Source organism: Gadus chalcogrammus, unplaced genomic scaffold, assembly GCF_026213295.1.
Source record: "Gadus chalcogrammus isolate NIFS_2021 unplaced genomic scaffold, NIFS_Gcha_1.0 GACHA026, whole genome shotgun sequence".
Classification (NCBI taxonomy): domain Eukaryota; kingdom Metazoa; phylum Chordata; class Actinopteri; order Gadiformes; family Gadidae; genus Gadus; species Gadus chalcogrammus.
The window spans coordinates 19,849-43,365 of NW_026613461.1; the positions used below are offsets into that span (position 1 = coordinate 19,849).

A 23,517-nucleotide genomic window follows, 5' to 3' on the forward strand; every position below is an offset into this window, starting at 1 on the left:
GAATCACTTTTTGATCACTTCCAAATGGTGGAGTTTGGCCCTTCAACCCTTTGGTAAGCTTAGTTACACGTTTGCATTGAAATTGACAGAGATATCATCATGTCTTATTTTTATGAGCGCAAAATGCTTTTCAGAGCGCTAGAATCACTTTTTGGCCAACAATGTGTTTTTGACCTTACATTGTTGATTTTGCTCAAAACTACTTCCAAATGGTGGAGTAATGTCCCTATAACCCTGTGGTGAGCTTAGTAACACGTTTGCATTGAAATTGAGAGAGATATCTACATTTCTTGTTTACGAGCGCAAAATGCTTTTCGGAGCGTTAGAATCACTTTTTGATCATTCCCAAATGGTGGAGTTTGGCCCTTCAACTCTTTGGTAAGCTTAGTAACACGTTTGCATTGAAATTGACAGAGATATCAACATGTCTTATTTTTATGAGCGCAAAATGCTTTTCAGAGCGCTAGAATCACTTTTTGGCCAACAATGTGTTTTTGACCTTACATTTTTGATTTTGCTCAAAACTACTTCCAAATGGTGGAGTAATGGCCCTATAACCCTGTGGTGAGCTTAGTAACGCGTTTGCATTGAAATTGACAGAGATATCAACATGTCTTATTTTTATGAGCGCAAAATGCTTTTCAGAGCGCTAGAATCACTTTTTGGCCAACAATGTGTTTTTGAACTTACATTGTTGATTTTGCTCAAAACTACTTCCAAATGGTGGAGTAATGTCCCTATAACCCTGTGGTGAGCTTAGTAACACGTTTGCATTGAAATTGACAGAGATATCTACATTTCTTGTTTATGAGCGCAAAATGCTTTTCAGAGCGTTAGAATCACTTTTTGATCACTTCCAAATGGTGGAGTTGGCCCTATAACGCTACGGTGAGCTTAGTAACACGTTTGCATTGAAATTGACAGAGATATCAACATTTCTTGTTTACGAGCGCAAAATGCTTTTCAGAGCGTTAGAATCACTTTTTGATCACTTCCAAATGGTGGAGTTTGGCCCTTCAACCCTTTGGTAAGCTTAGTAACACGTTTGCATTGAAATTGACAGAGATATCAACATGTCTTATTTTTATGAGCGCAAAATGCTTTTCAGAGCGCTAGAATCACTTTTTGGCCAACAATGTGTTTTTGACCTTACATTGTTGATTTTGCTCAAAACTACTTCCATTTGGTGGAGTAATGTCCCTATAACCCTGTGGTGAGCTTAGTAACACGTTTGCATTGAAATTGACAGAGATATCTACATTTCTTGTTTATGAGCGCAAAATGCTTTTCAGAGCGTTAGAATCACTTTTTGATCACTTCCAAATGGTGGAGTTGGCCCTATAACGCTACGGTGAGCTTAGTAACACGTTTGCATTGAAATTGACAGAGATATCAACATTTCTTGTTTACGAGCGCAAAATGCTTTTCAGAGCGTTAGAATCACTTTTTGATCACTTCCAAATGGTGGAGTTTGGCCCTTCAACCCTTTGGTAAGCTTAGTAACACGTTTGCATTGAAATTGACAGAGATATCATCATGTCTTATTTTTATGAGCGCAAAATGCTTTTCAGAGCGCTAGAATCACTTTTTGGCCAACAATGTGTTTTTGACCTTACATTGTTGATTTTGCTCAAAACTACTTCCAAAGGGTGGAGTAATGTCCCTATAACCCTGTGGTGAGCTTAGTAACACGTTTGCATTGAAATTGACAGAGATATCTACATTTCTTGTTTACGAGCGCAAAATGCTTTTCGGAGCGTTAGAATCACTTTTTGATCATTCCCAAATGGTGGAGTTTGGCCCTTCAACTCTTTGGTAAGCTTAGTAACACGTTTGCATTGAAATTGACAGAGATATCAACATGTCTTATTTTTATGAGCGCAAAATGCTTTTCAGAGCGCTAGAATCACTTTTTGGCCAACAATGTGTTTTTGACCTTACATTGTTGATTTTGCTCAAAACTACTTCCAAATGGTGGAGTAATGGCCCTATAACCCTGTGGTGAGCTTAGTAACGCGTTTGCATTGAAATTGACAGAGATATCAACATGTCTTATTTTTATGAGCGCAAAATGCTTTTCAGAGCGCTAGAATCACTTTTTGGCCAACAATGTGTTTTTGACCTTACATTGTTGATTTTGCTCAAAACTACTTCCAAATGGTGGAGTAATGTCCCTATAACCCTGTGGTGAGCTTAGTAACACGTTTGCATTGAAATTGACAGAGATATCTACATTTCTTGTTTATGAGCGCAAAATGCTTTTCAGAGCGTTAGAATCACTTTTTGATCACTTCCAAATGGTGGAGTTGGCCCTATAACGCTACGGTGAGCTTAGTAACACGTTTGCATTGAAATTGACAGAGATATCAACATTTCTTGTTTACGAGCGCAAAATGCTTTTCAGAGCGTTAGAATCACTTTTTGATCACTTCCAAATGGTGGAGTTTGGCCCTTCAACCCTTTGGTAAGCTTAGTAACACGTTTGCATTGAAATTGACAGAGATATCATCATGTCTTATTTTTATGAGCGCAAAATGCTTTTCAGAGCGCTAGAATCACTTTTTGGCCAACAATGTTTTTTTGACCTTACATTGTTGATTTTGCTCAAAACTACTTCCAAATGGTGGAGTAATGTCCCTATAACCCTGTGGTGAGCTTAGTAACACGTTTGCATTGAAATTGACAGAGATATCTACATTTCTTGTTTACGAGCGCAAAATGCTTTTCAGAGCGCTAGAATCACTTTTTGGCCAACAATGTGTTTTTGACCTTACATTGTTGATTTTGCTCAAAACTACTTCCAAATGGTGGAGTAATGTCCCTATAACCCTGTGGTGAGCTTAGTAACACGTTTGCATTGAAATTGACAGAGATATCTACATTTCTTGTTTATGAGCGCAAAATGCTTTTCAGAGCGTTAGAATCACTTTTTGATCACTTCCAAATGGTGGAGTTGGCCCTATAACGCTACGGTGAGCTTAGTAACACGTTTGCATTGAAATTGACAGAGATATCAACATGTCTTATTTTTATGAGCGCAAAATGCTTTTCAGAGCGCTAGAATCACTTTTTGGCCAACAATGTGTTTTTGACCTTACATTGTTGATTTTGCTCAAAACTACTTCCAAATGGTGGAGTAATGGCCCTATGGCCGTCACAGCCAATGGCTTGCGTCTCCACCTTATTTATTCTGAGGTTGCTTTTTGTGTCGGGAGGTGCCACAATTTGTCTCCTCGTTATTTCCTGCTACGCCCCTCCAGGCCACTTGCTACCGGTATGTACGCGTGCTTTCCCTATGGACGCTCTGGCTGATTTGTTTGGCATGGTGATTTACTTTTTCACACTGGTCGCTTTGCAGCGCTTGTGCCTGTTGCTTGCTGGTGCCTGCTGGTGCCCTGCCTTGGTTGGTGATGCGTGCAGGTTGTTGATCGCGTAACAGTCTCGGTGTGGATTCCAACCGAATGCTAACATTCAGCGGTGCGCTGTGAGCCGCTGGCTTAAGTAGGAAGTTCCCAACTTCCTGGTAGGTATCCCTTATTTTATATCGCTATTGTTTTTAGAATTATGTTTAGCACTAACGGGGTGACCTGTATGGCTTCTAGGTACTGCCGATTGTGTCGTTGCCGACTGCTGTTTTTTGCCACCCGTTGTTTACCACCAAAGCTGCCCAACTGTCCTGGGCTAGCCTGGAGGATAGCGACGAAGACGCCAACGACCACTATCTGAACGTGATCTGTCTGTTGACTTGTCCTTGTGTGTTTCCACCTGTCCGTGTCGCAACTAGTGTGTGTCGGTGTGTGTGTTTGTAGAGTGTTGGCGAGTGCGTGCGTGTTTGTCCTGGGCTAGCCTGGAGGATAGCGACGAAGACGCTAACGACCACTCTTTGAACGTGATCTGTCCTTGTGTGTTTCCATCTGTCCGTGTCGCAACTAGTGTGTGTCGGTGTGCGTGTGTGTGTGTGTGTAGAGTGTTGGCGAGTGCGTGCGTGTTTGTCCTGGGGAAGTGTTTGGTTTAATTTGGGGGATTCTGTTTATGGTTTGTTTGAGCCCTGCTTCTGTTAAGCCACTGGCAGGAGGCCTTTTTTTATAGCTGCGGATAACCAGTGGGCTATCACGCATGTTTAAGATCCTTTTTGGCCTGGTTTGTGTGTTTGTGTTATATTTTGTTTTCTTACTCATTTCCTTTTTGTGAATTACATTTTGTGTAGTTGTGTTTATTGTTTTGTTTGGTCGTTTGTATCTGCCCCTCATCTCTCACTTCGTTTCCAGGCGCTGAGTGCCCACCGCAGGGAGGCAACTAGATCCTTTAGGTTGTGGTGCCCCCTTCCCGAGTGTGGTTTCACGTGTGTCCTCTTGGAATTTCTCTTTTATCATTTTGATCCTGTGTTGCTGTGTGTATGTGCGAGCACGAGTGACTGGTTGGTGTTTATGTGTCTCCCCCCTCCGTCTCCTGGTATCTTGCCCCCTGCTGGTAAGCCTCAGCCCTAACCATCCTGTCTATCCCCTACATACCAATTGATTTCATTTATCCTGTTTTTTACATGTGGAACACGCATGTTTTAGTTAATAAAAACAACCTATTTTTGGAACTTCGTCTCTGGTGCCGTCAGTCAAACGAACGTGTGTGCTATATAATTGTTTGGATTTAATTGATTAGTATATCCCTGGGTGCAATCCCTAGGGTGGCGTTGTCGGTTAGCTTGTTTTTTTCCCCTAATGCCACATTTGGCGTTGTCGGCAGGATCGACTTTCTAAAAACACCAGAGGCGTATGTTCCGATATTTATAGGTTGTACTTTTAAATTGACCTTTCTCTCTGTCTGCGTGAGTGTATGTTGGCAAAAACAGCAGTTGTCTTGACCGTCGTAGCAGTTGGCTGCTGTGCTCCTTTTACAGTGGACCAAAAACCTCGCTGGCACAGGTAAATCATAGTTTAGCCATGAAGAGCTACAAGAGCTGAGGGAATTGGTGGCACAGCTTAAAGCAGATAATGAGAGATTGAACCTAAGACCGAATCCAGCACCTTCGGGCGATGCCTTACTTGCTGAGCCTGGGGCCTCTGTGGCAGAGAGATTGGTGTTCGTCCCCCGTGATAGAAAGTGTCCCATGTTTAAAGGAAAGTCAGGGATTAAGGTAAATGAATGGATTGAAGAGGCAGAGGCATGCATGCGGGCACGTCACCTTTCTGTGAATGATCAAGCTTTCTTTCTGTTTGATCAGTTAGAAGGGGAGGCCAGAGAGGAGATAAAGTATCGCCCGAGCACCGATAGAAATGATCCCAAAAAGATCAAAAGTATTCTCCGGGAATTGTACGGATGCTCTCAGTCTTATGTAGCCCTGCAAGAGGCTTTCTTTTCGAGGAAGCAGCAGGATGGTGAAACCTTGTTGGAGTTCTCTTTGGCTTTGATGAGTATTATGAATAGAGTAAAGCATCGTGCACCCGATGGTTTGGTGAATGCTGAGGTTTTGTTACGCGATCAATTCTCTGAGCATGTTATCGATGGTGCTTTGCGGAGGGAACTTAAGCAGCTTATAAGACGCCAGCCAACCATGACCATGCTAGAGCTCAGAGCAGAGGCTATTAGGTGGGAGCACGAGGGCATGCCGGGTGGCGCGAGGGGTCGCAGTCAGTCTGTTCCATCCATACATGGTGTCCAGTATGCAGTGTCATTTTGCAGAAACTCACCCCATAAGGCCAGGGAGGGTCAAAGTCCGTGGAGGCCGAGCCCATCGTATCCCGGGTGGCACTATGGTTATGGTAGCTGCTACATGTTCAGCACAGTTTTCCGACACCTCGGTATTGTTTGAGCCCACGGACAGAGGACTTCCTGCGGGCTTGTTGGCCTCGCCATCTCTGATCCGGGTGAGCCGTAGTACTAGCTACATACCGATAGTTAATGTGGGCACGGAAGATGTGTTACTGTATCCTCGCACCGATTTGGGAAGTTTGTGTTGTGTGCAAGTGGTGAGTTTGCCCGCAAGTGTCACCGAGGTCAACACTGTGATGGCCACTGTTGCCTCCCAGATGGTTACATCATCAGTACCATCCCAGATTGAGGAAATTGACCTCTCTGTCTTGGAGGCTTCAGACCAGGAAAGGGTCCGGAATTTGCTACGGCGGTTCAGCGGAATCTTTGCCTCCCATGATGGGGACCTGGGTTGTACTAACCTCCTCTCTCATCAGATTCCACTAGTCGATGAGGCGCCAGTTCGACAACGATACAGGCGTATCCCCCCATCGGAATATGAGATGGCTAAGGCTCATATCAATTTATTGATGGAGGCACAAGTTATCACTGAGAGTTGTAGCCCATATGCGTCCCCTATAGTGTTGGCCCGAAAGAAGGATGGTAGTCTCCGCATGTGTGTTGACTACCGCCAACTAAACGCGAAGACACGCAAAGACGCTTTCCCTCTTCCTCGCATCGAGGAGTCCCTCGATGCATTGACAGGAGCCCACTGGTTCTCTACTATGGACCTAGCCAGCGGGTATCACCAGGTCCCTGTTGCGGTGGGTGATCGTGCCAAGACGGCCTTCTGTACACCTTTCGGCCTTTTCGAATGGCAGCGAATGCCATTCGGCCTTTGTAACGCGCCAGCAACCTTTCAAAGGTTGATGGAAAGGATTTTTGGGGACCAGCAATGTCAAACCTTGTTGTACTTGTACTTGGATGACATTGTGGTCTTTTCTACTTCTGTTTCCCAACACCTGGAACGTTTGGAACTTGTTCTGGGGCGTTTGCAGCATGAGGGCCTTAAGGCCAAGTTGAGCAAATGTGCATTTTTCAAACAGGAGGTTGGCTACCTCGGTCACGTCATTTCGAGTCAGGGGGTGGCGACAGACCCTAAAAAGATTGAGGCAGTGGCTAGTTGGCGTTGCCCTAGCACCGTCTCGGAGGTGCGTTCTTTCTTGGGGTTCGCCAGCTACTACCGCCGGTTTGTGGAGGGTTTTGCCAAGGCGGCGGCCCCCCTCCACAAGCTGGTGGCGGCGCTGGGTGGCACTAAATCAAAGCGAGGCCCGGGCCAAAGTTTGCTGTCCCATTGGTCTGAAGAGTGCCAGCAATGCTTTGATGCCCTAAAGAGAAAGCTGACCACGGCCCCTGTCCTTGCCTACGCCGATTTCAGCTTGCCATTTATCTTAGAAGTGGATGCGAGTTACAGCGGATTAGGGGCTGTTCTATCTCAGGAACAGGGGGGGAAGGTGCGCCCTATAGCTTATGCCAGCCGTGGTCTTAGGCCCACTGAGCGCAACATGTCCAACTACAGTTCTATGAAGTTGGAGTTCGTCGCGCTCAAGTGGGCCCTCACCGAAAAGTTTAGGGAGTACCTGTTGGGGCAGCGCTGTATTATCTTTACGGACAACAATCCCCTAAGTCACCTGTCTACTGCAAAACTAGGAGCATTAGAGCAGCGCTGGGTTGCCCAGATGGCTCCATTCGACTACGAGATCAAATATCGCTCCGGCAGACAGAACCGCAATGCGGATGCTCTGTCGAGGCAGAACCCCTCGGACCATCCTGTTTTGGCGGATTTGGCCCTGGGCACGACCCTTCCAACTGCCTTACAGCAAGTTGAGCAGGCACAGCCAGTAACGCAGGTGGTTCAAGCGGTGGTTACGGCGTTCCCTGATAACAAAACCTCCCATTTGCACTCTAGTCAGGAACAAGATCCTGTCTTCCAGGAGGTTGTGCCACATTGGAGGCGAGGTGTTAAACCTGGGCCTGCTGAGAGACAGCGAATGTCCAAGTCGGCATTGGTTCTCTTACGCCAGTGGGACCGACTAGTGGAAAGGGAAGGTGCCATATACCGTAGGGTGTTTCGTTCAGACGGAGCAGAGGAATATTTCCAACTGTTGCTTCCTGCTAAGTTGAAGTCTGATGTTCTGACCCAGCTACATCAGGAGCATGGCCACCAGGGGGTGGAGCGCACCTTGGACTTGGCCCGCAAACGGTGCTATTGGCCCGGGATGTCCTCCGATGTGGCTCGTTGGTGCCTTGAGTGCGAGCGATGTCAAACTGCAAAAGACACTAAACCCCCAGCACGTAGCTTCATGGGGCATTTGTTGGCCTCAAGGCCAAATGAGGTACTTGCTGTGGATTTCACGTCACTGGAACCGTCTCGGTCGGGTGTGGAAAAGGTTCTAGTCATGACTGACGTGTTCAGTAAGTTTTCGCTGGCCATCCCAACCCAGGACCAGCGTGCCTCCACCGTGGCAAGAGTGCTTGTCCATGAGTGGTTTTACAAGTTCGGTGTCCCTGCTCGCATCCATTCCGACCAAGGTCGTTGTTTTGAGGCAATTCTCATCCAACAACTTTGCCAGCTCTATGGTGTGGAGAAATCACGCACCACGCCCTACCATCCTGCCGGTAATGGCCAGTGTGAGCGGTTTAACCGCACCCTACATAACCTCCTCCGTACTCTGCCAGCATCTCGAAAAAGAGATTGGGTTGCGTGCCTCCCACAGCTGCTCTTCTGTTATAATACCACCCCGCATTCAGCAACCGGTGAGTCCCCTCACTTCCTGTTGTTCGGCCAGGAGCCACGCCTACCGCTTGACTTTTTGCTGGGAACAGTACCCGACCCTGTAGCCGGGACGGTGCATGATTGGATTGACGAACACCAAGCCAGGCTGCAAGTCGCCTTTCAGGGGGCTGAAGGCCGGCTTCGAGCTGCAGCCGGTAAACGGAAAGAGGCCCATGACCGTCAGGTTAAAGATCTACCACTGGGGGAGGGTGAGTTGGTCTACCTCCGTAACCTTAGTAGGAGGGGCTGCCACAAAATTCAGGACCTGTGGAGCCCAGTGGTATACGAGGTTATCAAAGCCCCCCCAGTAAACGGGGCGGTGTACACTATTGCTCCAGTGACTGATCGGAGCAAAGTCCGACAGGTACATCGTGGTCTCATTAAAGCCCGGCTAGGGAGCGATGCACCGGTAGGCCCGCCTTACACAAGTCCGCCAGTCGTTGAGACTGTTGTCGTGACGGAGGACGACATGGATGTTGATCTGGCGTTCTTGCCCCCGACATCACTGCTACATCCAGTAGCGACGCCTGTTGTTGCACTTGCCTGTCCGGGCCCCCAGGTGTTGCCTGCTGACCCCCCAACATCATCGGCTGGAACAAGATCTACTGTGGTAAACACCAGTATCCCAGCCAGCCCCTCCCCTAGTCTAGACACTCGAACTAGTACTGGCGGAGTGGTTCATACTGACGGTACACCCGTAGTACGGGTGGTAGAGAGTCTGGATCAGGTAGAGGTCAGTAGGCCAGTGCTATCGCCAGTGGTCCCAGAGTCGAGCATTGGTGGAGTGGCTCTACGCCGGACATGTAGAGCCATGGCAGGCCAACATTCTAACATTCACCATTTACCTCAGACAGCCGGCCAGATGGGGGTGTGCCCCAGTGGCCCTGTGTCGAGTCCAGTTGGTGCTGCTCTTCAAACCCAGGGTTCGAATGGGGCTGCCAACCGGCCTATCGTCGGGACGCCGACTGAAAATGTGGGGGTAGATTGTGGTGAGACGCAGGGGCAGAGCCCTTTGTAATGATCAGGGCCGTCACAGCCAATGGCTTGCGTCTCCACCTTATTTATTCTGAGGTAGCTTTTTGTGTCGGGAGGTGCCACAATTTGTCTCCTCGTTATTTCCTGCTACGCCCCTCCAGGCAACTTGCTACCGGTATGTACGCGTGCTTTCCCTATGGACGCTCTAGCTGATTTGTTTGGCATGGTGATTTACTTTTTCACACTGGTCGCTTTGCAGCGCTTGTGCCTGTTGCTTGCTGGTGCCTGCTGGTGCCCTGCCTTGGTTGGTGATGCGTGCAGGTTGTTGATCGCGTAACAGTCTCGGTGTGGATTCCAACCGAATGCTAACATTCAGCGGTGCGCTGTGAGCCGCTGGCTTAAGTAGGAAGTTGCCAACTTCCTGGTAGGTATCCCTTATTTTATATCGCCATTGTTTTTAGAATTATGTTTAGCACTAACGGGGTGACCTGTATGCCTTCTAGGTACTGCCGATTGTGTCGTTGCCGACTGCTGTTTTTGCCACCCGTTGTTTACCACCAAAGCTGCCCAACTGTCCTGGGCTAGCCTGGAGGATAGCGGCGAAGACGCCAACGACCATTATCTGAACGTGATCTGTCTGTTGACTTGTCCTTGTGTGTTTCCACCTGTCCGTGTCGCAACTAGTGTGTGTCGGTGTGTGTGTTTGTAGAGTGTTGGCGAGTGCGCGCGTGTTTGTCCTGGGCTAGCCTGGAGGATAGCGGCGAAGACGCTAACGACCACTCTTTGAACGTGATCTGTCTGTTGACTTGTCCTTGTGTGTTTCCATCTGTCCGTGTCGCAACTAGTGTGTGTCGGTGTGTGTGTGTGTGTGTAGAGTGTTGGCGAGTGCGTGCGTGTTTGTCCTGGGGAAGTGTTTGGTTTAATTTGGGGGATTCTGTTTATGGTTTGTTTTGAGCCCTGCTTCTGTTAAGCCACTGGCAGGAGGCCTTTTTTTTTATAGCTGCGGATAACCAGTGGGCTATCACGCATGTTTAAGATCCTTTTTGGCCTGGTTTGTGTGTTTGTGTTATATTTTGTTTTCTTACTCATTTCCTTTTTGTGAATTACATTTTGTGTAGTTGTGTTTATTGTTTTGTTTGGTCGTTTGTATCTGCCCTCATCTCTCTTTTGTTCCTTCGTTTCCAGGCGCTGAGTGCCCACCGCAGGGAGGCAACTAGATCCTTTAGGTGGTGGTGTCCCCTTCCCGAGTGTGGTTTCACGTGTGTCCTCTTGGAATTTCTCTTATCATTTTGATCCTGTTTTGCTGTGTGTATGTGCGAGCACGAGTGACTGGTTGGTGTTTATGTGTCTCCCCCCCTCCGTCTCCTGGTATCTTGCCCCCTGCTGGTAAGCCTCAGCCCTAACCATCCTGTCTATCCCCTACATACCAATTGATTTCATTTATCCTGTTTTATTACATGTGGAACACGCATGTTTTAGTTAATAAAAACAACCTATTTTTGGAACTTCGTCTCTGGTGCCGTCAGTCAAACGAACGTGTGTGCTATATAATTGTTTGGATTTAATTGATTAGTATATCCCTGGGTGCAATCCCTAGGGTGGCGTTGTCGGTTAGCTTGTTTTTCCCCTAATGCCACACTTGGTAGATACCGGTTCCATGGTGTCCACAGTTACAGAAAGCTTTTTCCTGCAACACTTCCGGCCTTGGGGGCATGAGAGGCTCCAAGCTTGTAATTGGCTGAAGCTTAGAGCAGCCAATGGGTTGGACATCCCCTATGTTGGCTACCTGGAGTTAGATGTCGAGCTCTGTGGCACTTCAGTGCCGCGGTGTGGGGTTTTGGTGGTGAAAGATCCTCCGGGAGCGGTGTCTGCTCAGGTTCCTGGTATTCTGGGGATGAATATTATTCGTCGATGTTATCAGGTGCTCTTTGGACAGCATGGTCTGGCTTTGTTCAATTTGCTCTCTGTATCAGATGCACCAGAGACAGTTACGCAGGCACTACAGAAGTGTCATCAGGCCAGCAGGCAAGCCCCTCAGCACGCAGCAGGCCAGGTCAAGGTTCGGGGTGGGAAGGCATGCCGTATCCCTGGTGGTACGATGACAATAGTTACAGCAACATGCTCCGAGCAGTACTCAGGTACTAGGGTGTTGTTTGAGCCTTTGGAGTCTGGCCTACCTGCTGGACTGCTTGCTTCACATGCATTGGTTCGGGTAGCACGAGGCACTGCGTACATCCCGATTGTAAATGTTGGCTCCACTAGTGTTTTGCTGTACCCTCGTACTGTGGTGGGCACCTTGGATGAAGTCCGGGTTGTCAGCCTGCCTGCAGGGGTCACTGAGACGCCAACAGACGTCGCCACTGTGGCTTCCCAGGCCACGTCTGAAGTCGTGCCGGATCGGATTGGGGCTTTGGACTTGTCAGCCTTGCCGACTGAAGATCGGGGTAAGGTTCAGTCCCTTCTTAGGCAGTACGACTCTGTCTTTTCCTCCCATGAGGGAGATCTGGGATGCACCAACCTGATCAGCCATGACATCCCGCTCTTAGACAACGTGCCTGTCAGGCAACGCTATAGGCGCATCCCGCCGTCCGAGTACGAGGTGGTTAAGGAGCATATTAACCAACTGCTTGAAAATCAAATCATCAGAGAGAGTAGCAGTCCTTATGGTGCCCCAATTGTGCTTGTGAAAAAGAAAGACGGCAGTTTACGCATGTGCGTGGACTACCGCCAGCTCAACAACAAAACGCGGAAGGATGCTTTTCCCCTTCCACGCATCGAGGAATCTTTGGACGCCCTGACAGGTGCCCGCTGGTTCTCTACTCTTGACTTGGCCAGCGGGTATAACCAAGTCCCGGTCACAGAAGTAGACAGGCCCAAAACCGCCTTTTGCACCCCGTTCGGCTTATTCGAATGGAACCGCATGCCCTTTGGGCTTTGCAACGCCCCCAGCACTTTCCAGAGGCTGATGCAGCGAATGTTCGGTGACCAACAATGTCAATCGTTGCTCCTGTATCTGGATGACATCGTGGTCTTCTCCTCCACGGTGGAACAACACCTGGAGCGGCTGGAGATTGTACTGGGGCGGTTGCAGGAACAAGGCCTGAAGGCTAAGCTAAGCAAATGCGCGTTCTTCCAGCCGAAGGTGCGGTACTTGGGCCATGTGGTCTCTGACCAGGGAGTATCCACCGATCCCAGCAAGCAAGAGGTAGTTGCCAACTGGCAGCCTCCCACCACCATCGCTGACCTACGCTCATTCCTTGGCTTCGCCAGCTATTACCGCCGCTTTGTGGAGGGGTTTGCCAAGTTGGCGGCCCCTCTACACAAGCTGGTAGCAGAACTAGCTGGTAGGAAGTCTAGGGGTGTGGTGCGAATAGTGGCGGAGCATTGGTCGGATGAGTGCCATCGCAACTTTGAAGCATTGAAGACCAAACTTACCACTGCACCTGTGCTAGCCTACGCCGACTTCTCCTTACCATTCATCTTGGAGGTTGATGCGAGCTATGGTGGCCTTGGAGCTGTGCTCTCACAGGAACAGAATGGGAAGGTCAGACCGATAGCTTATGCTAGTAGGGGGTTGAGGCCCACAGAGCGAAATATGTCGAACTACAGCTCCATGAAATTGGAGTTTTTAGCTCTTAAGTGGGCTATGTCAGAAAAATTCAGGGAGTACTTGCTTGGTTATAAATGCATTGTTTACACCGACAATAATCCCCTCAGTCACTTGTCTTCTGCCAAACTCGGTGCCACCGAACAGCGTTGGGCAGCACAATTGGCAGCTTTTGATTTTGAAATAAAGTACCGCTCTGGGAGGAGTAATAAAAATGCTGATGCTTTATCTCGGAAGCATCCACCTGGGCCAACGAACCTAGAGGTGATGTTTCCTGGTACCTCAGTCCCTGAGCCCTTGCGGCAGGTCCTGCAGCGTGAAACCACTCCCGCCAATCAAGCTGCTATTGCTGCTTTGCCCCATCATGCACCTTCTGACCTCCAGGCACTTCAACAAGCTGATCCTGTCCTTCAGGAGGTTTTAGCATTTTGGGGGCGGCAGCAGAGTCCCAACTATCAGGAGCGGAAGCACTTGTCTCCTCCTGCACTGACCATTATAGGTCAGTGGAAACGGCAAGTTGAGCAGGAGGGTGTTCTCTTCCGGCGCATCTTCCGTCCTGATGGCGCCGAAGCGGTGTTTCAGCTTCTGCTGCCTGCCACGTTAAAGCAAGAGGTGCTGGCTCAGGTTCATCAAGGGCATGGGCATCAGGGTGTGGAGAGGACATTGGAGCTAGTGCGGCAAAGGTGCTACTGGCCAGGCATGTCCTCAGAGGTGGCACAGTGGTGCAGAGAGTGTGAGAGGTGTCAAGTTGCTAAGGACACACCCAGACCGCCTCCCAGTTTCATGGGGCATTTGTTGGCTTCGCGTCCCAACGCAATCTTGGCCATTGATTTTACCTTGCTGGAACCCAGCCACAACGGGTTGGAGAATGTCTTAGTCATGACAGACGTTTTCAGTAAATACACCTTGGCTGTTCCTACCCGAGATCAACGAGCCCCAGTTGTTGCTCAGACTTTGGTCACTGAGTGGTTCTATAAGTTTGGCGTTCCTGCCCGTATCCATTCTGATCAGGGCCGCAACTTTGAAAGTTCCCTCATTAAACAGCTCTGTGTACTTTACGGTATTGAAAAATCTCGCACCACTCCATACCATCCCGCCGGTAACGGCCAATGCGAACGCTTTAATCGCACTCTCCACAACTTATTGCGTGCCTTACCTGCATCTCGGAAAAGAGACTGGCACTCTTGCCTGCCACAGGTGCTCTACTCGTATAACACCACTCCCCATCAGTCCACCGGCGAGTCTCCATTCTACCTGATGTTCGGGCAAGAACCCAGGCTGCCGGTTGATTTTCTCTTGGGTAGAGTCTTAGACCCTGTGGGTGGCGAGGTCCACGAGTGGATCCAAGAACATCAAAACCGGCTCCAGCTTGCTTTTGACGGGGCCCGGGAAAGGTTGAAGGTGGCGGCAGAGCGCAGAAGGAGGAATCATGATAATCATGTTCGGGATGACCCACTAAAGGTGGGGCAGTTGGTGTGGCTGCGCGATCATAGTGCAAGGGGGCGCCACAAGATACAGGATCTGTGGGGCCCTGTGGTGTACAGAGTCGTAAAGGCACCCCGAGAAGGTGGTCCAGTGTACACCATCGCACCGATGGACGACCAAACCAAAGTTCGGCAGGTCCATCGAACACTGTTGAAAGCCGTTGCCGGAGCTGGCCCTCAGGGTAGTGCATTGCCCCCTTGTCCACCCCCTCTTGACCGGTTTCGGTCAGAGGATGAGTTGCCGTTTGACGGAGACTTGTTTATGTTGGGGCCGGAGACCCCTGTTTCTGCCCCTGCTCGCACAGCCGTGGTGACTCAAACCACCCCTCGGTTGCTGCTCCCACCACCTGACTCTGCTGGGTCAGAGTCGTCAAGCGCTCCCTCGACTGCAGTGGCAGATCCACCCTCCATTTCCCTGGCCGTTCCATCCGCCAGTTATGCGGCTGAAAGTGAAGTACGCCGGTCAGCCAGGTCGACGGCTGGCCAGCACCCAAACCTCTATCATCTTCCGCGACCTGTATGATGATCCTCTGGATCAGTTGTTCCATCGTCGGGACGACGATGAAGTCAATGGGGGTAGAATGTAGCAGGATGGGCCTTTAATTAGTGCTGCAGTACCGGCCTATCACTGTTGGGTGCGCTGCCTATAAAGGTGGGTGGTTGTGCACTGGGAGCACTCTTGCCTGGGAGCTCCTGGCTACCCCGCCCCCTGTTGTCACCGAAACCTGATCGCCTCACCTGATCGCCTTTTAGTTGGATCGTGCAGCTCGCCGTTGTTTGGTATGTAGTGGTTGTGTGCATCTGTGTACCTTCTAAACTTTGCACAAGTCCTCAATATTGGCTTCCATCCCTCAGGCAGTTTATTGGCCGGGTCTTCCCTCTCCCGTATCGACCCCAGTTGTAGGGCGTGCGAGTGTTTCCTCCTCTACCTGTTGCAGCGGGGAGCGATCAGCTGTAGATCGAGTTGCACTTGTAATGGTGTTGCTCGCTACAGGTGGTCCCCTTCCTCCCCTTTGATGTTCATTCAACTCCTGACGGTATGTGGATAAGATGACGCTAACCCAAGTTATTACAGTTGTTGTTCAGCCTCTAGAACAAATGTATTTTTCTATGGCAGGGTTGACGTGTGTGTGGGCGGTTTCTGCCAGCACGTCCCCCCCCCCTCTTCACGCTGCTGTTGGCCGGCTGCCGTTTTGTCCACTGATTATATAGCCAACACATCGATCCTACTCTGCATCTCCTACTGTGCTGTACCTGCCCCGAGTATGGTGATTGCTGCCTCACCCTAAGTCTCATTATTTTGATCCATTCATTTAACAGACTTCCAACTGATCTTATTGATGATATTATTTGTGTTTTGTGGGTTGCTTTGCATGTTTGTTTTGGCTTAATTGCTTTACTTATCCATGATATTATTTGTGTTTTGTGGGTTGCTTTGCATGGTTGTTTTGGTTTAATTCGTTTTCCTAGTTATTTTGGTTTGGTTTAATTGCTTTACTTATTCATTTGGATTTATCAGTTTGGATAAATCTCCTTTACTTTTGATTTAAAACCCATTTAGTTATTTGCTCTTCCCTTTTTGTGTATTTTGTGTGTGTGTGTGTGTGTGTGTTCGCTTTAGTGTGTTTGTGTGAACATATTTTATTGAGAAGTCATGCTTAAAGATTATATATATTAATTAAAAGGAATTGAATTTGTATGCTGGACCCAGTCTCAAGCTTTCATTAGTGAACGAACTTGTGTGCTTTAACTTAGGTTAATCTAACTCTCCAGGTGAAATTCCTGGGGTGGCGTTGTTGGCAACTTGTCACTAGTTCTTTAACTGAACTTTATCTTATTGTTTCCCCGACCCCCGAATGCCACACTTACATTGTTGATTTTGCTCAAAACTACTTCCAAATGGTGGAGTAATGGCCCTATAACCCTGTGGTGAGCTTAGTAACGCGTTTGCATTGAAATTGACAGAGATATCAACATGTCTTATTTTTATGAGCGCAAAATGCTTTTCAGAGCGCTAGAATCACTTTTTGGCCAACAATGTGTTTTTGACCTTACATTGTTGATTTTGCTCAAAACTACTTCCAAATGGTGGAGTAATGGCCCTATAACCCTGTGGTGAGCTTAGTAACGCGTTTGCATTGAAATTGACAGAGATATCAACATGTCTTATTTTTATGAGCGCAAAATGCTTTTCAGAGCGCTAGAATCACTTTTTGGCCAACAATGTGTTTTTGACCTTACATTGTTGATTTTGCTCAAAACTACTTCCAAATGGTGGAGTAATGTCCCTATAACCCTGTGGTGAGCTTAGTAACACGTTTGCATTGAAATTGACAGAGATATCTACATTTCTTGTTTATGAGCGCAAAATGCTTTTCAGAGCGTTAGAATCACTTTTTGATCACTTCCAAATGGTGGAGTTGGCCCTATAACGCTACGGTGAGCTTAGTAACACGTTTGCATTGAAATTGACAGAGATATCAACATTTCTTGTTTACGAGCGCAAAATGCTTTTCAGAGCGTTAGAATCACTTTTTGATCACTTCCAAATGGTGGAGTTTGGCCCTTCAACCCTTTGGTAAGCTTAGTAACACGTTTACATTGAAATTGACAGAGATATCAACATGTCTTATTTTTATGAGCGCAAAATGCTTTTCAGAGCGCTAGAATCACTTTTTGGCCAACAATGTGTTTTTGACCTTACATTGTTGATTTTGCTCAAAACTACTTCCAAATGGTGGAGTAATGGCCCTATAACCCTGTGGTGAGCTTAGTAACGCGTTTGCATTGAAATTGACAGAGATATCAACATTTCTTGTTTATGAGCGCAAAATGCTTTTCAGAGCGTTAGAATCACTTTTTGATCACTTCCAAATGGTGGAGTTGGCCCTATAACGCTACGGTGAGCTTAGTAACACGTTTGCATTGAAATTGACAGAGATATCAACATGTCTTATTTTTATGAGCGCAAAATGCTTTTCAGAGCGCTAGAATCACTTTTTGGCCAACAATGTGTTTTTGACCTTACATTGTTGATTTTGCTCAAAACTACTTCCAAATGGTGGAGTAATGTCCCTATAACCCTGTGGTGAGCTTAGTAACACGTTTGCATTGAAATTGACAGAGATATCTACATTTCTTGTTTACGAGCGCAAAATGCTTTTCGGAGCGTTAGAATCACTTTTTTATCATTCCCAAATGGTGGAGTTTGGCCCTTCAACCCTTTGGTAAGCTTAGTAACACGTTTGCATTGAAATTGACAGAGATATCAACATGTCTTATTTTTATGAGCGCAAAATGCTTTTCAGAGCGCTAGAATCACTTTTTGGCCAACAATGTGTTTTTGACCTTACATTGTTGATTTTGCTCAAAACTACTTCCAAATGGTGGAGTAATGGCCCTATAACCCTGTGGTGAGCTTAGTAACGCGTTTGCATTGAAATTGACAGAGATATCAACATGTCTTATTTTTATGAGCGCAAAATGCTTTTCAGAGCGCTAGAATCACTTTTTGGCCAACAATGTGTTTTTGACCTTACATTGTTGATTTTGCTCAAAACTACTTCCAAATGGTGGAGTAATGTCCCTATAACCCTGTGGTGAGCTTAGTAACACGTTTGCATTGAAATTGACAGAGATATCTACATTTCTTGTTTACGAGCGCAAAATGCTTTTCGGAGCGTTAGAATCACTTATTTATCATTCCCAAATGGTGGAGTTTGGCCCTTCAACCCTTTGGTAAGCTTAGTAACACGTTTGCATTGAAATTGACAGAGATATCAACATGTCTTATTTTTATGAGCGCAAAATGCTTTTCAGAGCGCTAGAATCACTTTTTGGCCAACAATGTGTTTTTGACCTTACATTGTTGATTTTGCTCAAAACTACTTCCAAATGGTGGAGTAATGGCCCTATAACCCTGTGGTGAGCTTAGTAACGCGTTTGCATTGAAATTGACAGAGATATCAACATGTCTTATTTTTATGAGCGCAAAATGCTTTTCAGAGCGCTAGAATCACTTTTTGGCCAACAATGTGTTTTTGACCTTACATTGTTGATTTTGCTCAAAACTACTTCCAAATGGTGGAGTAATGTCCCTATAACCCTGTGGTGAGCTTAGTAACACGTTTGCATTGAAATTGACAGAGATATCAACATTTCTTGTTTATGAGCGCAAAATGCTTTTCAGAGCTTTAGAATCACTTTTTGATCACTTCCAAATGGTGGAGTTGGCCCTATAACGCTACGGTGAGCTTAGTAACACGTTTGCATTGAAATTGACAGAGATATCAACATGTCTTGTTTACGAGCGCAAAATGCTTTTCAGAGCGTTAGAATCACTTTTTGATCACTTCCAAATGGTGGAGTTTGGCCCTTCAACCCTTTGGTAAGCTTAGTAACACGTTTGCATTGAAATTGACAGAGATATCAACATGTCTTATTTTATGAGCGCAAAATGCTTTTCAGAGCGCTAGAATCACTTTTTGGCCAACAATGTGTTTTTGACCTTACATTGTTGATTTTGCTCAAAACTACTTCCAAATGGTGGAGTAATGGCCCTATAACCCTGTGGTGAGCTTAGTAACACGTTTGCATTGAAATTGACAGAGATATCAACATTTCTTGTTTATGAGCGCAAAATGCTTTTCAGAGCGTTAGAATCACTTTTTGATCACTTCCAAATGGTGGAGTTGGCCCTATAACGCTACGGTGAGCGTAGTAACACGTTTGCATTGAAATTGACAGAGATATCAACATTTCTTGTTTTTATGAGCGCAAAATGCTTTTCAGAGCGCTAGAATCACTTTTTGGCCAATAATGTGTTTTTGACCTTACATTGTTGATTTTGCTCAAAACTACTTCCAAATGGTGGAGTAATGGCCCTATAACCCTGTGGTGAGCTTAGTAACATGTTTGCATTGAAATTGACGGAGATATCAACATTTCTTGTTTATGAGCGCAAAATGCTTTTCAGAGCGTTAGAATCACTTTTTGATCACACGTCTCAGCCGTTCGAAAAAAAAGTGATACTGCCGACAACGCCAAGTGTGGCAAGGTGGTGGGCGAAAGGAAAATAAACTAAAAGATCTAACTAAGAAATAAGAAAAAGGAACCGACAACGCCACCCTGGGAATTTCACCTCAGGGAAAATTATGATGCTCCGACAGCATCAACTACATTGCCACGAAAGAATACTTAAAATAACTTGCTTACAAGTAAAGTGCAAAGCACACAGGTAAGTCCACTCGTTTAGAAGGCATGAGACGTAGTTCAAATGTTATAGAAAAATACAATTTATTAAATAACTTCTTTCCTTTTCAATGCAAAATCTTCACCATGCAACCAAACGAAAACAAACAATACACACAAATAGTTGAGATAAACGCAAAACTAAATAAGTAATCAAACCAAAAGAAAAACAATACACACAAAATAGTTGAGATAAACGCAGAACTAGATAAGTAATCAAACCAAAAGAAAACAAATCATTCAAATAATTAGAACACACATCAACACTCATGCACACACGGATGGGGGAAACACCGGTTAAAAGGCACACTGGATGAACACCCTTGGTAGAACTACTCGGGGGGGGTGCGCCGCAGCGACAGGCGGCAGTAGGCACGAGGTGCCAGCCGGAGCAAAGCACGTCAAGTAAACAACACGGCGTGCAGCAGCAGTGAAGCGGAGTAGCGTGGAAAGGCAATATCAGCCAGCAATGCAGCAGCGAAGCAGAGTAGCGTGGAAAGGCAAGATCAGCCTAGCAAAGCAGCAGCGAAGCAGAGTAGCGTGGGAAGGCAAGATCAGCCTGGCAAAGCAGCAGCGAAGCAGAGTAGCGTGGGAAGGCAAGATCAGCCTGGCAAAGCAGCAGCAGCCCCAATGAGCTGATTGCAGTTGGTCCTGTTTACGACCAAACATGATGTTAGTGTGGCTACATAAAACAGAAATGCTACAGTTGTTTGCTATGCTAACACATACCTGTTTACGACCAAACACTGGCATACACACACACACACACACTCGCGTTCACACAGGAGGAGGGAGTGAGAGAGGACTCCGGCCGTCATCAGCGTTTACCTGAGAACACACTAGCGTTAGCCATCAGACAGCATCAACTACATTGCCACGAAAGAATACTTAAAATAACTTGCTTACAAGAACTTACACCATAGCTCGCACGAAAACCCTGAAGCAGCAACAAATAGTCGCCCTATCGGACCAGACTACCTTTTGGCCCGGAAGTGACGCGCAAGTGACAGGAGCGCAAAAAGAAAGAGGCAGGTGGAGGATGGCTGCTTTTATACCGCCCACATCATGACGGCCACTAGTGGTACTTAACCGTGACTAACATGGATAGCACCTCTATCCTGCTACATTCTACCCCACCTTCTTGGATCGTCGTCCCGACGATCAACACAACAAGCTAACTCCAGGGTCTAAACAAGGCAGACACTGAGTTGGACACAGAAGCAGAAGGGTTGGCCACTTGCGCCTCTCCAGCAGGCCGCGGAAGACGATGCACATTCGGGTGCTGACCAGCCGTTTGACGTGGGGTCCGGCGTGGACCCATGTTGCTGGAATCAGGGCAAGTGACCAAAGGAGAACATGAGGATGCCCCCGGGTTGGGAATTGATGAAGGCCCTTGGGACATAATTGGTCCGGCGGATGGTATGGCAGAATTTGCCACAATAGGTCGTTGGTCAAGGACTAACAAATCATACTCAAATGGAGGCTCCTCTTCTGGAGATGGTTCGTCCCTGGGTGACGAGTTGTGGGAAGAGGCAGGACGAGGTGAGTCCACCCCTACGACCGCCTTCAGCATAGTGCGGTGGACCTGTCTGCCCTTTGTCTCATCGTCTACTGGCGCAATAGTATACACTGAGCCACCCTCTCTAGGCATCCTCAACACTCGATACTTCATCGAGCTCCACCGATCTCGGGTCTTCTGGGGCCCCCTGGCCCTGAAGTCGCGCAAGTACACCAACTGCCCTTCCTGCAAAGGCAAATCTATTACATGCTGATCATGGACTCGCCTTCGCCGAGCGGCAGCATGTTTCAAGCGCTCCCTTGCGCCTTCAAAGGCCACCTCCAAGCGGGCTTGATGCTCTTGCACCCACTCATGGATGGACCCCCCGACCGGGCTCTCGACCCTACCCAACAAGAAATCGAGTGGTAGCCTTGGTTCCTGCCCGAACATCAAGGCAAAGGGAGATTCTCCCGTTGATTGGTGGGGAGTCGTGTTGTAACAATAAAGGACGTGAGGAAGACACGTATGCCAATCCCTTTTACGAGACACTGGCAGAGTACGCAGCAGGTTGTGGAGTGTCCGGTTAAACCGCTCGCATTGACCATTTCCTTCGGGGTGGTACGGGGTAGTACGTGATTTTACGATACCATACAAGTTACACAATTGTTGAATGAGCGAGCTTTCGAAGTTACGGCCCTGGTCAGAATGCAAACGAGCGGGGACACCAAACTTATAAAACCACTCTGACACCAAAACCCTTGCTACAGTGGTTGCGCGCTGGTCCCGAGTAGGGATAGCCATGGTGTACTTACTAAAAACATCAGTAAGGACCAAAACGCTCTCTAGACCATTCTGGGCCGGCTCTAGTGTAGTGTAGTCGATGGCAAGGATTTCGTTGGGGCGGGAAGCCAAGAGATGTCCCATGACTCCGTGCACCCTTGGGTGAACATCCTTGGCCACTTGACACCTCTCACATTGCTGACACCAACGGGCTACATCGGAGGACATAGCAGGCCAGTAGCATCGAGACCGGAGAAGCGCCAGTGTTCGCTCCACCCCCTGGTGACCATGCTCTTGGTGCACTTGGGTCAGGACCTCGTCTCTCAGTACATTGGGTAACAACAGCTGGTACATGGCTTCAGCACCATCAGGTCGGAACACTTTTCGGTACAGGACATCATCCCTCTCAAGCAGGCGATCCCACTGCCGCAGCAACACTAGCGTAGCTTGGGAGAGCTGTGCCCGCTCCTCACTACTAGGACGCTGCTTCCTCCTCCAAAAGGCATTCTGTTCCACTCAAATAAACCGAAAGGTGTACAAAACGCGGTCTTTGGCCGGTCGGTCTCAGTGACTGGCACCTGGTGACAGCCACTGGTCAAGTCCAGGGTTGAAAACCAGCAAGCACCGGACAATGCGTCCAAAGACTCTTCTATGCGTGGTAGAGGGAAGGCGTCTCTGCGGGTCTTACGATTAAGCTGCCGGTAATCAACGCACATGCGTAGTTTGCCACCCTTTTTCCGTACCAACACAATCGGGGACGCGTAGGGGCTGCTACTCTCCCGAATTACTTGAGATGAGAGCAGTTGATTGATGTGTTCCTTCACCACCTCATACTCTGAGGGTGGAATGCGCCTATAACGCTGCGCCACTGGAGTATCATCAATCAAAGGAATGTCGTGGGAGATGAGGTTAGTACAACCCAGATCGGTGTCACTGGTGGAGAAAACTGAAGCGTAATGTCCAAGTAGTGACCTCACCTGACCCTGTTCACCAACCGACAATGGCGACACATCCACATCGTCCACCTGTTGCTGCACACTGGGTGAAGCTGTCTGGGAAGACACAGTGGCCACATTTGATGGCACCTCGGTGACTCCTGCAGGAAGGCTGACCACGTTCACGAAGTCCAGTGTGCCAACAACAGTGCGGGGGTACAACATAACATCGTTGCAGCCAACATTAATAACAGGTATATACCTGTTAGTACCCCTTATAACGCAAACTAAAGAAGGGGAAGCCAGCAACCCCGCAGGCAAACCAGCATCCAAAGGCTCAAAAAGTACCGTAGAACCTGAGTACTGCTCAGAACATGTGGCGGCCACCATTCTCATAACACCACCCGGAATCTGCCAGCTCCTCTTACCCCTGACCTTCACCGCCCCTGGAGTGTCTGAGGGAGATA

The 23,517-nt window shown here is 47.8% G+C and overlaps 1 protein-coding gene and 1 long non-coding RNA gene across 2 annotated transcripts; one reads left to right on the top strand and one right to left on the bottom strand.

The window, feature by feature from the left end:
• Positions 1–15,153: 15,153 nt before the first annotated feature.
• LOC130377968 (uncharacterized) lies at positions 15,154–16,444 on the top strand. Its single transcript, XR_008894430.1, has 3 exons — positions 15,154–15,367; positions 15,443–15,624; positions 15,705–16,444. It is a non-coding gene; the product is annotated as an uncharacterized LOC130377968 (long non-coding RNA).
• Positions 16,445–20,599: 4,155 nt separating this feature from the next.
• On the bottom strand, positions 20,600–23,275 carry LOC130377971 (uncharacterized). Its single transcript, XM_056584915.1, has 2 exons — positions 22,859–23,275; positions 20,600–22,538 (listed from the first exon to the last, which is right to left on the bottom strand). The coding sequence occupies exons 1-2, from the start codon at positions 23,273–23,275 to the stop codon at positions 21,012–21,014; spliced, it is 1,944 nt and encodes a 647-aa protein (XP_056440890.1). The 3' UTR covers positions 20,600–21,011.
• Positions 23,276–23,517: the final 242 nt, after the last annotated feature.

Coding starts and splice junctions, on each gene's coding strand:
- LOC130377971 (XM_056584915.1), bottom strand. CDS start 23,275: ATGTTGTACCCCCGCACTGTTGTTGGCACACTGGACTTCGTGAACGTG. Junction 22,539..22,858: donor ACGCGTCCCCGATTGTGTTG/GTACGGAAAAAG, acceptor TTGCTGCGGCAG/TGGGATCGCCTGCTTGAGAG.